At 35.6% G+C, this 19,228-nt stretch overlaps 1 protein-coding gene across 1 annotated transcript; it reads left to right on the forward strand.

The window, feature by feature from the left end:
* Positions 1 to 5,593: 5,593 nt before the first annotated feature.
* Positions 5,594 to 10,445, forward strand: LOC109064458 (serine protease 27-like). The gene is made up of 8 exons (XM_042758567.1): positions 5,594 to 5,731; positions 6,475 to 6,495; positions 6,589 to 6,751; positions 6,984 to 7,252; positions 7,336 to 7,481; positions 8,871 to 9,081; positions 9,167 to 9,280; positions 9,582 to 10,445. The coding sequence occupies exons 1-8, from the start codon at positions 5,683 to 5,685 to the stop codon at positions 9,587 to 9,589; spliced, it is 981 nt and encodes a 326-aa protein (XP_042614501.1). The 5' UTR covers positions 5,594 to 5,682; the 3' UTR covers positions 9,590 to 10,445.
* Positions 10,446 to 19,228: the final 8,783 nt, after the last annotated feature.

The raw sequence follows: 19,228 nt of genomic DNA on the forward strand, positions 1-19,228 counted from the left end.
CTTATTATAGCACTTACAATAACTGGGTAATAACTAGGTACTAACCCTGAACCTACACCTAAACCTAACTTTAACCCATGTAGTTACCTTATACTACCATTAATTTCTTCTGTAAATACAACTACTGTAAAATAAAGTGTACACAAAAAGTTTCCACTGTTCTTAAATGTATAGTTTCTTCCATGCAGTGAATGGTGAAATGAGAATGGTGACTGCTGTGTCATTCCTAACGTCATCTTTTGTGTTCCACTGTTGAAAGTCAAACAGGTTTGTAACAACATGAGGGTGAGTAAATGATGCATTTTTGGGTGAACTATGAACACCCTGTGGAATTAAGATTGAGATTAACTAAACTTGCATTTAAGATCTGTATTTAGTGAATTTAGTTCTAGAATACGTTTAACAGATCCACATTATGAAAACAGGGCGGGGATCACAAAATAATAATTATGGGTTAGTGCGACATTGGAATGATTAAGCCATAGACAAAGACATATACAAATGGCAAGCAGAGAATGAATAAGTGAAAAGGTTTATGAGAGCAAGTGTGCTAAACATGCTGAATGTCTGAAAGGCCATTAGGTTCTTCTAACAAATATTTTATAGAAAAACTCCTCCTCTCTGTCTTTCTGTAGGGGGATTCTGGTGGTCCAATGGTGAGCAAGCATCGTTAAGTGTGGGTTCAGTCTGGTATCACCAGCTGGGGTTATGGCTATGCTGAACCCAACACACCTGGTGTTTACACCTGTATGTCACAATATAAGAGCTGAATCACAAAACAAGTTTGGCCAGAACCTACCGGGATTTGTCAATTACAACCCATCAAGTACATACCAATCTGTTTCTACAGCCTCACCTTCTTCAAGAACAATTACTACCCTAAGACCTCCTCCCAACCAGTGTAGCTCTCTCACACACACCTGTACACATTTATGCCTCCTTAACACCTCTCACTTCTCTGCATGATGCTTGTTCAAATGTTTTTTGTTGTAGCCTCAATCTCTTGTCGCAAAAGATGTGGTGAGAGATTCGACATCCGCAACCGCTGCAACTGCGGTCCTCGCTGCCGCATAAACTGCTGTAGGGATTATGAAAGGCGATGCAATAAGTCCAAATACACACACAAATACACTTGCAATTGTTTAATGATGTTTTAGTTTTTAAATAATACTCAAATCACTGAAACAGTAAATAACAATATAGCAGAAGTCAAATAGTATCCTAAAAGACCATCAGCTCTGTATGTTTTTCTGTCTCTGCAGTCAGTGGATCACAGATGGTTACTCTTGGTTGGCATAAGCTCCTACACGGCTCACAGATGTTTTCAGGTTCTTCAAACATTCTATAAGCTGTGCAAGTACACCTAATAGAATAAATGTGTAAATATATTTTTAAATCAGCACAAAATGACTCACATTTTAATTAATTTCTCTATTGAGGCTAAAGATTTTTAATGAAATGTATGTCAAACATTTTCAAATTAATCTAATATACAAAGTAACTATATATTTGGATTACAAAATATCAGCAGTAAGTGGTAATAGAATTTGAGTCTTGTCTGTAATATGTATCTGTATAAATGATTAAATAAATGCATGGCATCATCTGGCTTGTGAAATCTCTTGCTTTAATAAATGACACCAACAGGGGACGTTGTTTTACATCTGAAAGGTATCATTAGGACAGTCACATACAAATAAAGCAAATAAACAATCTTTAAACTCATTGATTACTGATGACCTTTGGACAGTGAAAGCTGTTAAGATGTCGAGGGACTGCTTTGATGAAACTGACTGACATGTTCAAAACGAGCACAGATGTCATGTTTCTAACAAAACATTGACTCTTTATACCGCGCACACACACACACACACACACACACACACACACACACACACACACACACACACACACACACACACACACACACACACACACACACACACACACACACACACACACACACACACACACACACACACACACATATACACATACAAACACAAACAAAAAGAAAGTTTGTTTTCAAAGTATGATAAATTCAGCCATGCCTATGATGAACAGCATTAACTAAAAAAAAAAACACAAAAAAAACTCTAAGATCATATTCATTTTTAAGTAGAAAAAAAAATCCTGTTGTATTACAATGTTAAATACATCTAAAAGTCATTGGGGGACATTAATAAATGTACAAAAGTTTCAGTGGAATGAGTGAGCTCTTTTGTTATTTAAAATTATTCAGAAAAAATTCTGGATGTGGCATGAATTTAAGGTTTAAGATTTTTCAGTTCCAGTGAAAAGGATTCATGACTAACAACTTCAAAACCAGTTTGTCATGAAGTGTCCTGTCAGAAGAGTGTTCATTTATCTTACATCAGAAAGTGACATTTTTCATGGTACAGTGAACTCTTTAATCACAAAAGATTCACATCAAGATTTCACAAAACACAATATGACATTTCAATCTTAAGACCCCAGCTAGTATAAACATCGCTTAACAAATCTCTAACCTTTCCTCAAATAGTTACCGGTATGTACACTCGACTATAATGTCTTACTGTGTTTATTTTACTTCCTTGAACAGTATATTATCTTGATGTTCCTGAGATACTTGTTTAGGGGACGTTTTCCACATGATGACTTGCTATTTTGAAATTCCTGTGAAATTCCTTCATATCATTGTAACTGCGTCATCGCATATGTACCATATTGCCATGTGTTTGTACAGTACATATGGCTTAGAAAAGTTCTTCTGAACTGGATTAAGGAGTTTTGTAGGTTCTCAGCCTTAATATTTTGAAATTACTCTGTACCTTAGTACAATACAACATTTCTGATTTATTTTTATAAGCACTGCAAAAAACTGAATGCAGAGAAGTTCAATTACCAGTATTTTGTTGGTACCTGCTGTTACAATAATTACCATTTGTAGTTGTGTGGTTAAATACTGTAGCCTACTTTATATAGACAAGACATTCTTCTCTGGATCTGGTGTGTATTTACTTTTACATTAAACTGAATTATTCTTGTAACATCCAGCAGTGGATCCTATAAAATGATGCCATTCGTGCTCTAGTTACTAAGCAAGTAGTCATTTAGCAGATGCTTTTATCCAAAGCAATTAACAGTATTATTAACATAAAAACCCCTCTGCAGCAATCTGAGCTTTACGTCCTTTACCCAGCAGCCTTCTGATCACCACCCCTTGGCCAATATGTCAAACCTGCCCTGGTATGTAGTAAAAGAATTTGGGTTTGACACATAATCCAAACACTTAAAGTGAAAAGAAAAAAATGCACCTTGCAATGCTACCTTTAAAGTCACTGTTTTATGAGTGACAAAGTGTTTTAGATGTATATGATATAATATTTTTTTGCAGTTTTGATGCATTTTAGAAGTAAAATTTAAAATTCCAGGTTTTGATGAATACTGCATTACTGATGCTTTATCATTCTATTGTGCTGCTATATGCAGGTAAATGACAATGTTTTTTTTTTTGTTTTTGTTTTTTTGTATTTACAATTTTTTTCATTGCTTTGGAGTGATTTTCACAAGCAAGAGTAGATTTTCTAAACAATCTCACAACAGGGAATATTTCCCAAATATTTCAGCATATTTTCAGTTATGTTATATAAAACACAAATTACATATATCCTTTTCACTACACAAAATCATCAGTATCATTTTTTTTCAGTGACTGCCATTCATAACGATAGTACTATTAGTCTTTTCATTTCCATATCTCCCTGTTCAGTTGAATATGTGTAACATCAGTCAAATTTGTATATAATTTAATCCATCTGATCTTAATTGTTAATCTGTGTATCATTTGGTTCAGTATGTCTTTCTTGCAATTTCCAAAACAAATAATTAAATATAATAAGATGATTACAATATATGTGATTTGTTTCACTTTCTAACCTTTTTTTTTTTTTTTTTTTTTTTTTTTACAGAAGTGTAAATGTGTGTGTCATCTGGGTATTCATTATGTCAAGGGGACCAAATGTCCCCACAAATATCGTAATACCAGTAAATTTAACCATAGCCTGTACTAAAGTGTGATTTGAAAAGTGTATTGCAATATTTGCCTGTTAAATAACTGACTGTTAAACAGAAAGAATCAAACTGTTGTTTTCTGGTGATTAAACCAAATGTCCCAATTACATAATACAATGATCTGTCTTTTGAAACAATTGATTATTCAATTCAGTTCAAAACACTTTATTATCTTTCAACCAGTGATAGAAATTTGTCTTAGGTATGAGGAAAGAAAATAAAAAGGAAATATGTGCGGCTTTAATGAAAGTATGAAATCAGCAATAATAATGTATAGTTTGTGGAAAATAAGTTCTTTGAAACTTAAAATGCACAAACACATTTCATTACACCAAATACACAACATAATGTTCTTTTTTAGCAATGTCATATGACCCCTTTAAATAAAGGTTGATCTGATTCACAAACAAGTAATTCTCTGTTTGATGTGTCCTATATTTAGTGTTCTAGTCGGTTCTGACGCCTTCAGATCCCTGATTAATGAGCAAAGTTAAAGACAATTTGATGTTAGGCTTACAAAATGCATATTGTAAGACCAGCTTTCAGGATTCTGTATTCTTCATTTTGCCGGATCTTGAGATCTGTGATGTTGCAACGTCAAAATTATGTTAGAGGTGAGAGAAGTGGAGCAGAACCTGAGAGCCAGACTGATCATGTCTACACAACCACTTAACAATTACAAAAAAAAAAAAAAAAAAAAAACATAAAAGAGATCCTAGGCAATATAAATCTAACACAAATATTCCTAAGCACACAACTGGTGTACCTATGCTAAAGAAACATTGCAAGTTTTATAGCTTAAGTTTCATCTTTGGCTGACTTCAATTATCTTATTATTATAAATAAGGTTGGAAGTAAGCCAACTTTAATATTTAATTCTACTGCCTTCAAGTAAAACTCCTAAAAAAAAAAAAAAAAAAAATCAAACCACACACTGATCATAAGTTGTCATAAGTAACACACTGTCTGTGTCTTGATTTCTAAAGGGTATTCTATGTGTGTTACAGGAAATGAAGCAAGCAGGAAAGAAAGTCAGACTAAAAGAAAAAAGGACTGAAAAAAGGACAGTGTTGTCATAATGCCTTTAGATATTTGTCATGCTTGACAGTAAAATGCAATGTGAAACATTTAAGATTCAATTCCTTCTGTCATTTCATATTTTTCTTTATTTTTTCTATGTAAATTAACTTGTTGGGCCAGTTTTAAATTCTGCTGAAAGTTCAAAAACCACATGATATCAAATGATTAAAAAAGCAATCAATTTACTATTTACTACAATGTAATATCTCTGTGACTTCTCTAACAATGACCTCATAGGAGTTTGTATTTATCATGACTGCACAAATATACCTGCAATTAATTAACAATAAGTGCAAACTGTGAAAATGTTCTCAGTGAAGTGATTGGATATGTGCTTGACAGCTTTGCATACTAAAAAGAATATGAAGATTGAAAGAGAATGACAAAAATGGAGGAGGAGCATAAAGAGAAAAGAAGTGGGGAGGTGAATGACAGATGAGAAGAGCAAATCGAGAAGCACAACTATATAAAGGGGACTGAAGAGTCACAGGGAACAAAATTACCTGCAGCATCCATTCTGCTAGCAAGCAGAGGGACTGTGTGAAGATGTGGAGATTAACATGTGTCACGTTGACCCTGCTCATGTGTGCCAAAGGTAAGGTCTCATGATACATCTATTAGGGTTAGGATAACCATGAACAAAGACATTATACAGAGAGAACAAGAGCTTGTTAAAATAATATCACATGAAACTTGCAGTTCAGTATCATATGTTGATTCAAATGACTTATTCACGTGACCGGTAGCTCCTGAGATAGTGACTCATTTTGAAAGTTTTATCAAAAGAGACAACTTTTAAGAATCACTTGTTCATCAATCAGACTAAACAGGTTGCTGTGTAACCAGATTCACAAATAAATTACTCTTATGAGTCGGTTCTTGTGTTTGCACGAAGCATGTGAAGAGCGCTGGTGCAAGAAACACTGTTGTGATGTCATGTCAGAAATACAACATCTGTAAATGGTTTGTGATGTTTGTTATTTTTAATGTTTTTGAAATGAGTTGTGTGGTCAGATAGGCTAGATTTATGGATTTTACAAAAAGTAAAAAATTAGAAATGTGAAATATTGTGAAATATTATAATTTAAAATAACTGTTTTCTATTTAAATATATTTAAATAATTGAAAAGTATATTTAAATTATATCATGGAAAAGATGAATATTCAGTAACGATTATTAAATATATTCCAAACTTACCAAAAGTTATGCCCACTAACTAAACTGTTAACTGAATCTACCATTATTAGTGCAATAATGCAATAATGTGTGCAGGGTCATTATAAAGGAAACATGAAGATAAAACTGTTTTAATGTGCACTTTATTTCTGTCCTTGCAGGTTCACTTTCTCAGTTGAATGGTAAGAGCTCCTCTCATTCAGATGTCAACATCAAGTCATATAGTAGGAATGTAGAAATACTTATGTGAATAATCTCTGATCTCTTTCTCATAGTTTGTGGACAGGCTCCTCTAAACACCCGTATTGTTGGTGGTGTGAATGCACCTGAAGGGTCGTGGCCATGGCAGGTCAGTCTGCATCGCTCTGGATATCATTTTTGCGGAGGCTCCCTCATCAACAATGAATGGGTGCTGACGGCAGCTCACTGTTTACCAGGGTAAGATTCACCTAAACACACATATGCACCAGATTTGTATTAATTGGTAAAAAGATGTAATGATGTCTTAAGATATTTGTCATGCTTGACATTCAAATACAATCTGAAAACCTTTTGCATTCAAAGACATTTCAGTTTCAATTTTACCTAACGCCAAAATACCAAATTATATCAAATGACATAGCAAAAAAAAATCTGTTTTCTCATTTTCACATTCTCTGACTGTATTTAGTGTCAGCGCATCCAGTCTGCGTGTGTATTTGGGAAGGAGGACACAGCAGGGAGCCAATGCCAATGAGATCAGCAGAACCGTGAGAACGATAATCGTTCACTCCTCTTATAACAGCAACACAAACAACAATGACATTGCTCTGCTCAGGCTGTCCTCCACAGTCACCTTCAATAACTACATTAGACCCGTGTGTCTGGCGGCCCAGAACAGTGTCTTCCCTTCTGGCACCAGCAGCTGGATCACAGGCTGGGGAGATATTCAATCTGGAGGTACAAACACATGCTAACCCATTAATTTGTATATGCATTTACTCTTAAAATCACTAATTAATTGTTGTATTTTTGGTGTTCAGTGAGCCTACCTTCTCCTGGGATTCTGCAGGAGACTATGATTCCAGTGGTGGACAATGTTCAGTGTAATACTCTGCTGGGTTCTGGATCTGTTACTAACAACATGATGTGTGCTGGTTTAACACAGGGAGGCAAAGACACCTGCCAGGTACAATGAACAAACATAATATTGCTGCACATCTAAGCATGTACAGTTACCGTATAATGCACTTCAAGATCTACTGTAAATTGTTTGCTTTCACATTGTCTATTGAGGATAAATGCTATCTAAATGCGAGTTGTCATCAATCAGTGAACAGTTCCTCTGTTACAAGCAATCATGTCTGTGTTTGGAGCATCTTGTGCCCATACAAACATCACTGATCTTCAACAACTCCTCCAAACATGCTTCATCTGCCAGCGTCCATTATAAAAACACTCACAGTACATTAATTTTGATGTGTTCATGCAGAAATACAATGTTATAGCGATCAGTGCATTGAGAGCACAAATACTGTTTGTTTCCACATCCGTAATAACAGACGCACACCTAAAGTATGATTCCTGTATGTCAGGATTACTTCTGATCTTGATTACAACAATCAAAACTTTACTAGCGCAACATTGCTTTGCTTTATCCAACCGAGAGCTGTAGTTTGCTATCAAATGCTCCTGCATGTGAGCCGCTGTTCAGTCTGTATTTCACATGAAGCAATGAAAAAAAGCCTGAACTGCTCCTGGTGGTGGTGGTGCTGTTATGTTTTTTTTTATTTTCATTTTTTTATTAACCTATTAATCATAAAATAAGTGAATTATAGAATATGTTGAAATTAATTTTAAGTTATCTTGCGGCCCCCTTGGAGGATCCCCTGGTGGGTCATGGCCACCCGGTTAAGACCCCTGCATTAGTTTACAGATTTCTTTATTTGATATCTTTATTTTTCTTTGGACTTACCCATTAATCATATACAAGATGAACTTTAAGCGCAGACATGCTAATGGTTGCTGTGTATGATTATTATTATCACGACAACTGACTGTGTGTCCGCGTTGAACGTGCTTCTTGTGTATCCTGCTTGTAGCAAATGAAAATATTATGCCTCTAAAGCTGTAATTAAATATTGAGCAACAGTGCGTATTCTGTGTTTATTGTTTTAAATGCCACTTACTCATTTATGAGAAGGACCCAATTAGAGGACTCATTCACAGTTACTTTTTTGGTTGTTATAATCCTTAGGTGTGTAAATGTAAAGCCTATCTATGACCAGCAATAAATCTTTTTATTTTTTTATTAACCTATTAATCATAAAATAAGTGAATTATAGAATATGTTGAAATTAATTTTAAGTTATCTTGCGGCCCCCTTGGAGGATCCCCTGGTGGGTCATGGCCACCCGGTTAAGACCCCTGCATTAGTTTACAGATTTCAACATATATAGCTTACCATTAACCAATTAACAGGTTTTCACAAGAGCATTTTTTAGTCTTTTACTATTGAAATTACAATCCTAATAATAATAATAACCTCCTATTTCTCTATTTTTGTCCCTCTCTATAGGGGGATTCTGGTGGTCCGATGGTGAGCAAGCAGTGTTCAGTGTGGGTTCAGTCTGGTATCACCAGCTGGGGTTATGGGTGTGCTGATCCCAACTCTCCTGGAGTTTACACCAGCGTGTCTCGATATCAGAGTTGGATCACAAACAACATTGGACAGAACCTGCCAGGATTTGTCACCTTCAATCCCTCAAACTCATGCTCTTCCAGCCTAAGTAAAACTCTCTCTCAGACACAGCTTATACCCAATTCCAATTAACAGAGGATACTTGTTTGACTAATGCTGGTTTGTGTGTGCAGCCTCAACCTCCTGTAGCGGGAGATGCAATGAGAAGTACAACAGTAACTTCCGCTGCAACTGCAATACTAACTGCATTTTAAACTGCTGCAAAGATTATAGACAGCTTTGTGCAAGTAAGTCCAAACACATTCATTTCAGTAATACTTAATTCACACTTAAAAATGTTGTTGCATTAGAAACAAAATATCACATCATTTGGCATCTGCAAACAAATGATGCTAGTCATATTTCTTAGCTTGCTTCACTTTTTTCTTTTAGCATTTTTTGCAATTATGTTTAATTGCCTAGTCTCACTGTGAATGGATGTTTAAAGTCAATGTTTTTAAAGTGTTACCAGTTCTCTTTGTGAAACTTATATTTTTGTGTCTCTGCAGTGTGAGATGTCTCATAATTCCATGTCTTTTTTGATCACAGGCTTATAATCCTGTCACTTGCACATAAATCAGATGATCTTCATCTGCTTGTTCTGCGAGGAGATTTTACTTCACTACCACTTTGGATGAGTTGCACAGTCAGAAACGAGCAACAACACAAACACAGTCAAAGAACTGCTGCACTGACTTCACTCAGGGGTGTAAATGCATATTGTTTATGTTCAACATACTGTATGTTTAACAGTGCCTACCACACTCCATTAGTTGAATTCTTGTCTCTCTTTTTTTCTCTTTCTAGTTCTTGAATGTCATTATTTAGCGTTAATTGTAGGCACGGGCAATTTTTTCCTTAATTTAGCATTTTACTTTTATATAAAAAGTTATATAATTACCTAATGTTTAAAATTGATTTTTATAATTTTTGATTTCTGCTGGCAAATAAGTGGGTACTTCTTTAAAGGTGTCATGAACTGCCTTTTTTTCATTATTTCTTACTGTTCTCTGAGGTCCACATCAGGGGTGGACTTACCCATTAATCAAAGATCAGTGACTACCTTGGGCCCCCTAAAATGCTTTTCATATACAAGATGAACTTTAAGCGCAGACATGCTAATGGTTGCTGTTTATGATTATTATTGTCACGACAACTGACTGTGTGTCCACGTTGAACGTGCTTCTTGTGTATCCTGCTTGTAGCAAATGAAAATATTATGCCTCTAAAGCTGTAATTAAATATTGAGCAACAGTGCGTATTCTGTGTTTATTGTTTTAAATGCCACTTACTCATTTATGAGAAGGACCCAATTAGAGGACTCATTCACAGTTACTTTTTTGGTTGATATAATCCTTAGGTGTGTAAATGTAAAGCCTATCTATGACCAGCAATAAATCTTGTCCATCCCAATCATCATTGTAATCATAATTTGTCAACTCATCAAAAGTTCTAAAACAGACACATAAATAGGCATACTTGGAAGCAAGCTGCTACTGGAAGGGTTTAGTACCCCCCAGTATATCATGTGCAAAACTTTACATCAGAGTTAAATAGTAATTCAAAACAGCAACAAAAGGCCAGCTCCTAAAACAGAGCCAGAAAAACACCTTCATTGTGCTATAACATTCAAAAACATTTTCAAACCACCAACACATCTGATAACATACATAAGTACAAAAATACACATTTCAACATTTACATACAGAACACTAAAACATACACTTTAACTATATCTCATACCTAGCAACAGCTACAACAGCCGTTTTCCAACTCTGGCACAAACCATCATTGCCATCTGTGTGTATATATATATATATATATAAATAAAAAAAAAAAAAAAAAAAAAAAAAAAAAAACAATACACCTGATTATACAAAATCACACTTAAAGTAAAACATTAGACCAATAAAACTTCTTTACCTCAAAGAGAAAAAAAAAAAAAACCATGTGGCCTTATCTGTGTATGCCATTATTCCAGAGATAATACTATGCCATTCATAAAAAGACATGGGTCTGGAAACTACCGTACTCACCCTACCAAACAGCACTACCGTAAACACTATAGTGGTTACAGCCATCACCCCCCAAAAAAACCCTCCAATAGCTCCCAAACATTTCCAGACTACATGTTGAGCCAAGTGTGTCAGGAATCTAGGAAGGAGGACCCAATTGCAGAGTGAGTAACCAGGGTTTGACAAGACAGACCAATACAAGAGGGTAGTGAAGTGCACAAATGATACCAAAACAGGAACACAGTAAACAGGAACAGCTAGGGAAGGCCACTGGGACAGCTTCAGAAAACTGGCAGAATACAGAGGGGGCAGCAAGACCAGGCTGATGAAGACCACACAAGGCACCATAGAGCAGAGCTCAGACTCTTGTTGACCACTGACTTTGAAGCAGACCAAGTGCCAGGCAGGTAGAACCAGGGCAGGACGCACGGGAACAGGTCAGGAACTCTAACACAAGACTAGACAGGACAAAGCTCCACAGAAACAAATTAACCCAAAAAAAAAAAAAAAAAAAAAAAAAAAAAAAAAAAAAAAAAAAAAAGAACCGATAAAGAGTTACGTAACAATATAATCAAGAAATTACCAATTTAACCAACTTCGATATCAAACAAAACCAAGATTCAAAAGCACACACCCACACAAATTACTAAAACAAGGAGCAAGACAAGAACATGGAACTACAAGGACTAGACAAAACAAGGACACGACCAGTGACAGTGACAGTGACAGTGACAGTGACAGTGACAGTGACAGTGACAGTGACAGTGACAGTGACAGTGACAGTGACCACAAACCAGCAAACACAAAAGGGTAAGGGGCACTATAAATAGGGAGGAAAACACATGAGGAACAGGTGAGCACAATTAGACTAACAAGACTAACAAGAGGGTCTGGTAGAAAGGAAACAAGGAGGAGGGGCTAAGGGAGCACATGGTCGAGAAAACAATTAACAAGGCCATGTCCTGACACAAGACATAAACAAGAAACAAAACACAAAATAGAGTGACAGTGCAAAACCCTGACAAATTTCCTTTATGAGCAATGATCTACTCTAAAAACCCCACCATTTTCTCCATTAGACACAACAGATCTGGGTTAATTAAATGGGTTAGAATGCCTCCATGCTGTTGGCCTACTAGAACACGGTAACTGGTAAACTTCAAACTTTTGTGATTCTCCTGAACCCACTTGCTCCACTATATAAACATCTGATTCACTGCATAACTCCTGCTGAGATTGACTTCCCACCCTTTGCAACAATTTAGTTGAGGCCTCTCCCCTAACAACCCATTTTTCATTTGATTTGTTAACGTATTTGCATCGCTTTGACCGTTCTCTGTAGATCCCACCTTCTCATGCACCACGATTGGTCGATTACGTACAATGTCTGCATGTTATTGGTCAAACGATCATTACCTTCATTAAGTATGAAAAATACAAAACCTGGATATATTAGGCAATATAGAAATCCTGGCCAGGACGTGTCCTGAGAAAATGGCACATTCGATCACCCTATCTCATTCACTATCAGAGACTACATAAACATTCATTGGTGGACAAGACCCATCCACAGGAGCAACTGTATACACAGCTTTAGTGTCATCTGGCTGAGCTATTACTTTGAAGGGCATAGGCATCCACAAATCCCGAATCTTATCACTTCCTGAAAAAAACTGTTTCCTACGATAAACCAATTGACCAACCTGCAAAGAACTCTGTAGTGAAGGTAGACCAATCTGTCTCTTCCTGACTTCAGCAGCATGCTCCAACTGGCCCCTTGCTTTTTGATAAGCCTCTTTAAATTGCTCCTGATGCCTCACCACCCATTCATCAACTGTCTCTGTAAAATCTGTCAGGTTTACCTCAAACAAAATGTCAACTGGTAATTTTGGAAAGCTACCCAAAAACCAAAAAATATGGGCTATAACCAGTACTTGCATGTTATGTTGTATTATAAGCAAAAACTACTTCTGGTACATATTCAACCCATCTTCTTTCTTCAATGGTGAGAGAGTCCTTAAATTATGCAGGGTTCGATTGAACCTCTCGCATTGACAATTGCCCTGGTGGTGATAGGGGTAGTTCGACTCTGCCTAATGCCATATTAGGAGTTTTGAACAACCTCCGCCTCAAAAACATTCGGTATAGTGCACATTATTAGGAGGGTGCAAATGGTGCGGCCCCTCATCGAACAGATCAAGGAGTAGATTAGGCACACATTTTAATAAAGCCAAATTAGATTTTTATAACAAGTAAATACGTTCGTTGACTTAAAGGGATACTCCACTCCGAAAGGAAAATTTTTATCATTAATCACTTACCCCCATGTCGTTCCAAACCCGTAAAAGCTTCGTTTATCTTCGGAACACAATTTAAGATATTTTGGATGAAAACAGGGAGGCTTGTGACCGTCCCATAGACTGCCAAGTAAATTACACTATCAAGGTCCAGAAAAGTATGAAAAGCATCGATCAAAATAGTCCCTCTCTCATCAGTGGTTCAACCGTAATGTTATAAAGTGACGAAAATACTTTTTGTATGCGAATAAAACAAAAATAACAACTTTATTCAACAATTTGTCTCCTCTGTGTCACTGCACATCAGCCTAGCGCCATTTTGGCGAATCTGTGCTGTACGCAGGCCGCATATGCTCTTCTGTATCAGCCACGCCACAGGATGCGCTGTTTTCTTTCAAATCAAAGCGTAAATATACATAGAAAACATCTCCTTGTGGCTCGGCTGACACAGAAGAGTGTATGCTGTCTGTGCACTTTACAATCTTTTTGGCCTACATTATTATGTGATATCATGGACGCACTTATATTTTATTGTAGTTTATTGTAGTTTATGCCCACTCAGCTCACGTAGGACACCAGAGATATCACATAATAACTAATATTAGGCCAAAAAGACTGTAAAGTCATTGTTTAAAATCCTGTTTGTCCTTGTGCCCTTGAACAAAGAACTTAAAGGTTGATCTGATTCACAAACAAGTAATTCTCTGTTTGATGTGCCCTATATTTAGTGTCCTAGTCGGCTCTCACCCTAGTCAGAACTTCAGATCCCTGATTAATGAGCAAATTTACAGACAATTTGATGTTAGGCTTACAAAAGGTGTATTCTAAGGCCAACTTTCAGGATTCTGTATTCTTTATTTTTCCGGATCTTGAGATCTGTGATAACTGCAACGTCATAATTATGTAAGAGGTGAGAGAAGTGGAGCGGAACCTGAGAGCCAGACTGATCATGTCTACACAGCCACTAAACAATCACAAAAAAATATCAAAGAGATCCTAGACATTGTAAAGGCCAAAGATAACAGCAAAAATCTAATACAAATATTCTTAAGCAAACAACTGGTGTACCTATGCTAAAGAAACATTGCATTTTTACTAAAAAAAATGTGAAGAACGAAAAATTACAAAAATGGAGGAGGAGCATTAAGAGAAAATAAGTGGGCATGTAAGTGACAGACGAGAAGAGCAATTTGAGAAGCTTATAGAACTACACAAAAGGGGTTTTAAAAGTCACAGGGAACCAGATTACCACCAGTATCCATTCTGCTAGTGAACAGAAGGACTGTGTGAAGATGTGGAGATTAACATGTGTCATGTTGACCCTGCTCATGTGTGCCAAAGGTGGGATATAGGATAAGCGTGAACAAAGACATTATTTAGGAAAAGATAAAATATATTTTTGCTTTCTTTGTGGCACAGGGCATAAGAGCAGTCTAAGGGCTATGTTAAAATAATGACGCATTGACATGAAACTTGCAGTTTGTTATCATACTGTATGTTGAGTCATATGACTGATTTATTTGACCTGTAAATCCTGGGTTAGTGAGTCATTTTAAAGGTTTTATCAAAGAGCCAACTAATAAGAATCATTTGTTCATCAATCAGACTAAACAGGTTTCTGTTTAGTCAAATGCTCACCAAGGTTGCATTTATTTGATCAAAAACACAGTAAAAACATAAATATTGTAAAATATTAAAATTTAGAACAACTGTTTTATATTTATATACTGTATATTTTGCAATGTAATTTATTACTATAATGATACAGTAAAACAGTAATTATTGTGTTTTTAAATTTTTAAGTGTTTTATGATCCTTCAGAAGCACAAGAGCATAATATACTTTTTTCATAAACAAAAACAGACGAACTAAAAAAAAAAAAAAAAAAAAACATACAAACATTTGACTGGTAGTGTAAATACAAGTTATGCCCACCAACAAACGAAGCTGCATAGTAACATAGTAGCTCCATAGTATAAACATATGCATTACATTTTATTTTTATTTTTTTTTAATTATATCATTAACTGATATAATGTTACCATACCAAACTACTGAAGAACTTAAATTTGTTTAGTACCTTTATCACACATTGACAACCACCAAAAAACCTTGGGTGAAATACAAAAACACATTAAGGTAACACTAAAATAATGCAATAAATATTTATTTGATATTTATTATTTATACATCTCCTTTCTTTTTTATCTTGTTCTTCTCTATAGGGGGATTCTGGTGGTCGGATGGTGAGCAAGCAGTGTTCAGTGTGGGTTTAGTCTGGTATCACCAGCTGTGGTTATGGCTGTGCTGATCCCAACTTTCCTGGAGTTTACACCAGCGTGTCTCGATATCAGAGTTGGATCACAAACAACATCGGACAGAACCTGCCAGGATTTGTCACCTTCAGCCCCCCAAACGCATGCTCCTACACAGCTTATATCCAATTAACAGAGGATACTTGTCTGACTAATGCTGGTTTGTGTGTGCAGCCTCAACCTCCTGTAGCAGGAGATGCAAGGCAAGTACAACAGTAACTTCCGCTGCAACTGCAATACTAACTGCAGTGCTGTGCCAGTAAATCCACATTCATATGGGTAATAAACAAAGAAACACAAATGCACTTTTAGAAACTTAATTCACACCTTTAATTTACTAGTCTCAAGGATGATTGTTAATGAATATATAAAGATAATGTCTCATGACTTATATTTTTGTTATTGTGTCTCTGCAGTGTGAGTTGTGTCATAATTTGATGGAATTATTTGATCACAGGTTTGTAATCAAGTCACTTGCACAGATACCAATTAGATGATCTTCATCTGCTTGTTCTGCGAGGAGATTTTACTTCAGCACTGCTTTGGATGAGTTGCACAGTCAGAAACGACCACCAACACAAACACAGTCAAAGAATTGCTGCACTGACTTCACTCAGGGGTGTAAATGCATATTATGTTGAACATTTGTTTAACAGCAGCACTTACTTCACTCCATTAGTAAAATCCCTGTCTCCTTTGTTTTTCTCTTTCTAGTTCTAGCATGTAACCAACAAGATTAATTGCAGGCACAGGCAACTTTTATTTTATTTTTTCCATTTTGCATTTACACATTTTTAAAAAATGTTATGTATAACATTAATTACTTGAAACATTAAACTGATGTCTTTCTTTGTGGTCACATTTACACATTTAACAGATGCTTTTATCTAAAGCAACTTATAAAAGAGGAACAAAGCAATTCATCAAAGAACCAACAATTGTTGTAGTACTCCATGACAGATTTATTAGACAACTAGATTAGGAAAACCGGCTAGAGAAGAGAGGTTGAAAGGAAGAGAGATAGTTTGTGTGTACTTGTATATTGTTTATGAGGACACAAATGTGTATAATGACATGGGTACTACAATGTAAACATGGTTTATGAGGACACTTCATTTATAAACCTTACAAAGGTTTATAAATCAGCCTAAAGATGTTTTGATGTAGTGGTTGGGTTAGGTGATAAAAATATCATTAAACCTGACAGGAAATCAGTGGAAGTCTATGCAATGTCCTCACTGTGTGTGTAAGTGCATAGGTTTAAGAGTGTAGGGTGGTTAAGTGCTTGCGTAAGAGGTGTGTTTTTTCTGCTAAATTTCTTTAGGTTTAGCTTTATTTTTATCACACAATTCTTGACCATATTTAGTTTTTGTATTATGTAATGTAGGCCTTAGTATAATGCTATGCCATGGCTTTTATCAGAATCGTTTAATATTTCAAAACACTGTCTGTTTTGTAATGTTTTTTCCTCTGATAAATCTCTCCAGCAGGGGCACAGGTTAAACGTGTATAACGAGTGCGTAGCATAAACCACACACTTACACTGACTAGGGACTTTGATTGTTTCTTTGATTGTAAGCTATTTTCAACATTTACAGGGTTAGACGGTGATTTTATTGCAGTGTTGTTCTTTCACCACCTGCGTAAAAATCCCCGACCGAATTATCTTTTTTTTTTTTCCGAATTCACATCACTGAGATTATTCTGCCTAACACTGTATTCGGTAACTCACTGAAAAAAATGATTAATTGAATTTACTTAATTTTTTTATGGTAAGTGGTTGCAATCAATTTATTTTAGCTACATTTAATTAAACAAATTTAGCTGAAAGTTAATCAACTGAATTAGATTATTTAAATAAAGCTAAAATAAATTGATTGCAACCACTTACCATAAAAAAATTAAGTAAATTCAATGATTCATTTTTTTCAGTGCTGTTGCACTTCGCTGCAATTTGCAAGCACATTTATTACTGAAATGCTTGCAAGTATTCACAAGAAAAATATTTCATAGCTGCTCCACCACAGCGAGTGAAAGCTGTTAAGGAAAAAAAAAAAAAGAAAAAGAAAAAAACGGAGAGAGAGAGAGGAGAGAGAGAGAGAGAGAGAGAGAGAGAGAGAGAGAGAGAGAGATTTGTCATATTGAAGCAACAGAAATGCAATACAATTTTAAAATATGTATTATATTGGCCTTCAATTACATACATAAAAATATTAAATCAAGCTTCATGTTTACCTTATGCAAATAAGAGGTTGCATTAATTTATTTCTGCTAATCTCCACATTTTTAACGAAATCCATAATTTTGAGAGGTCAGAAAACAATTTCAACTACCCTATAGTGCGTCTATTGTCCTATTTTAAAACAGGCGATTTAAATAATCTAATAATAAATATGATTATTAAATATGAATTTATTCTTATTATTCCAAACATATGACATTTTCTCTACAGCAGACAATCATGCGAATGGCAAAGTGATCAGCGCATTTCCGGTTGAGAGAACTGGCTTCTCCATGCATTAATAAATCGCCATCCAAATCCATGAGTTTTATAACTGAGGTGCCATGTAAGTTTATTTTTTTTTAGAGGTGTACATGTGAAAAAATATCAGTGTCAATAGGTAGGTATAGAGTGTTATTGTATGTGAGAGGGGTTCAGCATATAGTATTGTGGGAGTAGGCTCATGTGCTGTGAATGAATGGGGAGGGGTGTGTGGTGTTGTGAGGGGGTGTTGTGGTGTGGCGGAGAGTATTATATGTGTGTGTGGTGTTGTGGAGTGTAAAAAATACAGCAGCGACAAGTCTACAGGCTGAATATATTTAACAGCTCCTACAGTTAAATATAAAATATTTAATGAATTATTATTTAATTATTTTACCATTAATAATAAACTTATGTATTCATACTTTAGTACACTAAAAGTACAAAAATTTGGTATAACAGTCATCCAAAAGCGAAACGTGACAAAAACTAGGGAGTGGAAATGGCAACTGAGCTGGTGTCTGCTGCCATCTACTGTTTACAATGGTAATTTCATATCATTTTCATCTTAAAAATCTTTATTTTTGGCCAAAAAATAATATATATATGGTGCTGCTGGAGGCGGGGTGTAGATTAATGTAAACATCATGTGTCGCGACGCTCGCGCGTATCCCCTAAACATAATAAAGACGCAATGAATGTGTATCTAGGTGTGAGATGGGTACCAATGGTCAGAATATTATAGACAAAAGAATAACGATTAGCAGCAGTTCAGAGTCAAGTATCATGTTTGCAATACAAAAGAACAATTCCATTCCCATAATCAGTTTTTAAAGTCCCAATTGTTGGGTGTTAGTAGGCCTTCAATGTTATCTATAAATGCAGTGTGCTCCAAAACAGTAACAAAACTCGCATTTAGAAGATATAAGCACTCAAATTTTGCAGTGACTAGCGTCACTTTCGCCAAAACGGCTTTTTTTTTTTTTTTTTTTTTGACGTCACATCGTACTTCGTCTTCGCATCAAATCTTCTGACCAATCAAATGCTCTCTAGAATCCGAAGCGCCCGCCCACTGAACTATAGACGA

This window comes from Cyprinus carpio, chromosome A6 (genome assembly GCF_018340385.1).
Source record: "Cyprinus carpio isolate SPL01 chromosome A6, ASM1834038v1, whole genome shotgun sequence".
Lineage (NCBI taxonomy): Eukaryota > Metazoa > Chordata > Actinopteri > Cypriniformes > Cyprinidae > Cyprinus > Cyprinus carpio.